The sequence below is a fragment of the Chaetura pelagica genome, unplaced genomic scaffold (genome assembly GCF_000747805.2).
Source record: "Chaetura pelagica isolate M959 unplaced genomic scaffold, ChaPel_1.0 scaffold1034, whole genome shotgun sequence".
Lineage (NCBI taxonomy): Eukaryota > Metazoa > Chordata > Aves > Apodiformes > Apodidae > Chaetura > Chaetura pelagica.
In genome coordinates, this window is record NW_009953139.1 from 187,811 (window position 1) to 192,869 (window position 5,059).

At 50.5% G+C, this 5,059-nt stretch overlaps 1 protein-coding gene across 1 annotated transcript in view; it reads right to left on the reverse strand.

The window, feature by feature from the left end:
• Positions 1-852: 852 nt before the first annotated feature.
• The window catches only part of CWC25 (CWC25 spliceosome-associated protein homolog (S. cerevisiae)), a 13,494-nt gene continuing 9,287 nt past the window's right edge, over positions 853-5,059 (reverse strand). Inside the window, exons 5-10 of the mRNA XM_009997302.1 lie at positions 4,680-4,807; positions 4,396-4,462; positions 3,510-3,628; positions 2,968-3,045; positions 2,223-2,384; positions 853-967 (exon numbers count right to left, since the gene is read on the reverse strand). Coding sequence (XP_009995604.1) covers positions 853-967; positions 2,223-2,384; positions 2,968-3,045; positions 3,510-3,628; positions 4,396-4,462; positions 4,680-4,807 — 669 coding nt within the window. The remainder of the gene's footprint in view (positions 968-2,222; positions 2,385-2,967; positions 3,046-3,509; positions 3,629-4,395; positions 4,463-4,679; positions 4,808-5,059) is intronic.

A 5,059-nucleotide genomic window follows, 5' to 3' on the forward strand; every position in this document is an offset into this window, starting at 1 on the left:
CCCCCCAAGCACCGCCCCGGGACCCCTCCGGGCTCCAGCGAGTCAGACGAACCCAAAGAGGGGCTGGCACGGGCAGTGACAACCCCCCCAGGAGTCACCCTGCCCCTCCCACCCCCAAAAGCCACAAAGACCATTTAAAAACAGGAAAGTTTCTTAATTTACAGCAAAAGCCCCAGGAAGAAGCGCCCTGCAGCGCTGCACGTTCACAGGTGACTTACAGAAAGCCCAGGGAAGGTTGTGCCGTGGCTGTGCTCTGCTCCTTCCCCCCTGGAGCAGCTCCCTTTGGCTTAAACACCATCAAACCCCTGAGCCACCAACTCCAGGTACTTCCCAGCAGGGTCTAATGTCACCTCCCAAACCCAGACCTCAAACGGTGGCAGCATCGAGCAGTATTTTGTCCTTACTCCTATATCTTTCTCCAATCCTAAACTCAAGATGTGGATTTGTTCCCCTCAGGTTTTTAAGGGCTAAAAAAAAATAGTGTGTTTTGCTGTTGTATAAAAGAGGTGGGATGATCTGCCCGAGGCAGGAAGCAGTTCCCACCCATCTGGTAATAACATCATCTGGTAGTAACACCCCAACATTACACCAGTGCAGGTGGAGAGAGAAGGAAAAGCTCTGACAATGCCTCCAAAACAGAAGGCCAAGGCTCACAGGTTCTCCAGCAAAGGTCACACCCTCAGTCCAAGCCCATCCCCACCAGTCCAGAACACACCACGGGGGCTGCAGCACGGAATTCCAGCGCCTCCCTGGGAGATGGGAACAGTTCCTGTGGGGAGCAGGGAGCCTGTGCTGGAGGTGTCTCACCTTTGGGCATCAGTGTCCATTGAACTGCTGCACAGGAGCAGAGTTTCATCTCTGCATGAAGTTCTTTTCCAGGGCAGCAGGAGTTCTCTGCAGGGAGTGGATGTTGCGCTTCACCCGGTCCTCCAGGCTGGAGGTGGAGGCACTTTCCAGCTTCAGGCGCCTGCAGGAAATGGAACCAGAGAAGAATCAGCAACTTCTTCCCAAACGTTGCCCTGTTCCCAGCAGGATTCACCATCCCCAGGTCATCTACCTAAATTCATCTAACAGGGAAAGCAGCAGATTCTTCCCTGTCCAAGCCTGCACTGAACTGAGCACCTTCCAGCTCAGCTGGGACCAGATTCAACTCCTCCTTTCAGGTCAGGAAAAGTTTCAGTCTCAAGTCTCCTCCACCTTCCTGTTAATTACAAGTGCATCTGTCACAGGGGACTTGGTTGCTTTTCTGTGCAGCAAAGGAGGGAAATGCAATGTGTTCCTGCACTGAGGGCAGCTCCTGGGGGAGCTCAGGCTGGAAATGACCATGGCAGGAGGAGGAGACCACAGGGCTCCTTGTCCCCTCTCCTTTCACCACTTCAGCTCACACTGCTGCCCCTTTCTGAGCCACCTCCTCATGCCCACCTCCCTCTTCAGGCAACACATCAAGTCTGTCAGCTAAGCTGGTTTCTTCTGAGTGGGGAAACACACTTAAATACCCCCTTACAAGAGATTTGGCTCATGGAGAAGATCCATTGTGATTTTAAGCCACCCTGGGCAGCATCAGCAATTAACCAGACATTCTTTTCTGATTAATTTATAGAGAATTAGATGCTGCAGCCACTCCAAAATATACACCACTGGTCATAGGATCTCTCACACACCACTGCACTGTCTGAAAGGCCTTTGCCTGCACATGGGACCACATCATTGGAAATGGTTTTATTTCTCCTTGAACAGAGGTTTCAGTCCCTCTTGCTCTTGGCACACAGACTCCCAGTGGACCTGCAGGCCTAGAACTGCTCCAAGCTCCTACAACACCACAACTTCTTATTATCTGCGTGGAAAAGACTCTGGGGCCTCTCTACAGGATGGCAAAAAATGACTGAGCAGGCATTTCTGAGTGTGACAAGCAAGGTCATGATAGGAGCAGTGGGAAGCCCCATCCTTGGCAGTGTTGAAGGGCAGGTTGGATGGGGCTTGGAGCAGCCTGGGCTGGTGGGAGGTGTCCCTACCCATGCAGGGGGTTGGGACTGGATGAACTTTAAGGTCACTTCCAATCTAAACTATTCCAGAGAATTTAGGAGCTTCAGATGTCATTAGTTCTACTGTAAAATGCAGCAGGGACAGATCTTAGACCATGACCTGAAACACCCCAAGCCCTGAGGCCACCACTCACTGCTCAGCAGCCACGGGTCATGCAACCATGTCATAAAAACACTCACTGGAAGAACTTTCCATCTCGGGAGTCGAGCTTCTCTGCTTCCCTCTCCAGCTCCTCCTCCTTTCGGTGCTTCCTGAGGTTGTTTGCTCTCTCCTCTTCCCTCCACTTGGCATTTTCCATCATTTCCTGGCGTTTCCTCTCCAGCTCCTCCTGGGAGATCTTTCTGTTGTGCAGGAAACCCCCCGTTGGGAACCACTGGCATCACCCCCTCTTGCTTTCTGCTCTTTAAGGTGATTTATAATCCCCCCCAAGCCCCAAATTAGGACTGTTCAAGGTGGTTTTCCCTTTGGAAGCCCATCAGCAGAGCCTGTGTAGCACAGGCTTCCCTGCTCTGCTTCCCCACATCCCAAGAAAATTGGTTTCTCCCTCTTTCCAGCTTGTTTTTCATTCCCTGGTGAGATGAAGCTGCCCAGGTCAAGTTCTCCCGATGACAGTGAAACAGAACCTGCTAATGAACAGGCTGAGGGACAAGGAGTGACCTCACAGCCCTGCCCTGCAGGGGTGGGACACACCTGGAGAACCAGCAACCCTGGGAATTGCCTTGGGAAACCATCCAAGGCATTAACTGACAACCAAGCTCACAAGCACCAACCCAAGCACCTCAGGACTCTCCATCCATCTTCCTGGACATTCAACCCACTCTACTTTAGTTCCCGGGATAAAACGTGGCTCCCAGATCACACCAGTTGCTTCCCAGTCAGCAGGACAAGCTCCCTCCCAGAGCAGAGGGGCAGGATCTGGCTCACCTGGTATAGCCCGGGCTGTGCTGGCGGCGGTAGCTCTTTTTTGGGGAGGGGCTCCTGGCTCTGCCTTTCTCCTCCCGACTGTGGCTGCAACCCAGAAACAGCCTTTTCAGGACAAGATTCATATCCCACCTCTACACGTTCCCTGGGCTTTTTTGGTCTCTATCCTGAAAGCAAGATGTCACCACCAACTGCCCATTCTGGAAACAAACTCTCATCACTCCATAGGATGGGAAGTTCCCACCTGTTTTCACCCAGTTTTGGGTATTTCCTCAGCAAACAGGGGTACCTGGTTGTATCTGCCTGTGGTGCAGGTGGCTCAGCAGCCAGAAATGTCTTTTTAGAAGCACAAATCAAGCACCTAAAGGTGCACACAGGAGGAGGGTGCAACGACAGCACATCCCCTCCAGGAGGGAATCCTGTGGCTCCTGCCTTTACACCCAGAACTGGCGGAAAGAGCCTGAGCCAGAGGGATTCTGAGCCCGGAGAACCAGCAGCTCCAGGTTCCCATCCCCCGGGTTGGCCCCACTCACTGTTTGCTGTGCCTGGAAGGGGATCCCGAGTTCCTCTTGCTGGAGCGGCTGTGGCTCCGGGAACGCTCCCGGTGCCGCTGCGGGGCCCCTTCCTGGCCGGCCGGGCAGCTCCGGGGCCTCGGGCTCAGCTCCTGGAATCCAAGAGGCTCTTTCAGGAGAGGTTTTGGGTCTTGAGAGGGGACAAGGAGGGAGGAGGAGAGCTCGGGCGAGGGGCGCTGCAGGGAGGAACTTCGCTGGGCTTTGCTTTTCCTTCTCTCTCCTCTGGGGTCTCATTAAACCCGTGTCCAAGATCAGTTCTGCCTCGTGTTCAGCAACTGAACTGTCTCCAAATTTAACCTCAACTTCATTCTATTTAATCTCAACTTCACTCTATTTAACCTCAACTTCACTCTATTTAATCTCAAATTCAATCTATTTAACCTCAACTTCATTATTCACATCTCCAAATTTAACCTGACCTTGATTCTATTTAACCTGAACTTTATTCTGTTTAACCTGAACCTAACTCTATCATGTCTCCAAATTTCACCTGACCTTTCTTCTAATTTCATCTGAACTTCATTGTGTTGTGGTTGCAAATTTAATCTGAGCTTCATTCACCTGAAAATTATTATATTGTGCCTGCAAATTTCATCTGAACTTCATTTCATCTGAACTTTCTTCTCCTTCATCTGAACTTCATTCTATTTATCCTGAACCTGATTATCTCAGTCTCAAAACTTCATCTGAACTTTATTCCACTTAACCTGAGCTTTATTCTGTTTCATCTGAACTTTATATCATGTCTCCCTCAGAACCCTCCTGGAGCCAGGGAACAAACTCCCAAACCTTTGGCTCTTCCCTGCCCGGGGAACCAGCAGCTCTGCTGCTGGAATTGCTGTGTCACCCACAGACTCACTTGCAAACCATATCCTGGAGCTCTGGAAGGAGCAGGTTTCCAGGAACTGCTTGTCCTCTTCTGAGACCTGCAAAAAACCCAGGAGAGCTGGGAAAACAGCTGGAAGAACAACCTGCCAACACTGAAACGTCTTCAAAATAAACGACACAAAACAACAAAGTAACAACCCGGAAACATTTGGGCAGATTAGAAGCAGGAATCAGAAACAAAGCTCAGAAAGGGGACAGGAAAAAGCCAGATAACCAGGAAACAAAGTATTTTGACTAGAAAAGCCCCAAACATACCTGGTTTTGCCCCTCTCCCCATCACTGCTGCCACTGTCACTGCTGGAGCTGCGACGCCGACGTTTCTTGTGCTTCTTCTTCTCCTTCTTCTTCTTTTTCTTCTCTTTTTTATCCAAACTGTTTTGCAGCTACAAAGACACCATCTAATTAGCAGGATTTCCTTGGCCAGTCAGTATCACCAGGCAAAGGAGAAGAAATCTCTGTGGAAAGACTCCAGGAACAAAAGCTAAACCCTTTCACTTGCTCTTCCCTCAGAGCTTGGGGGAGTTTCCCTGGTAAAACCCCCAACTCTGCAGTTACTTTGTGGCATTAAATTAAAAATAAATCACTAGCTTAACAACCACTAAAAGAGTAGAAAAAGTAAAATAAGATTGACGCTG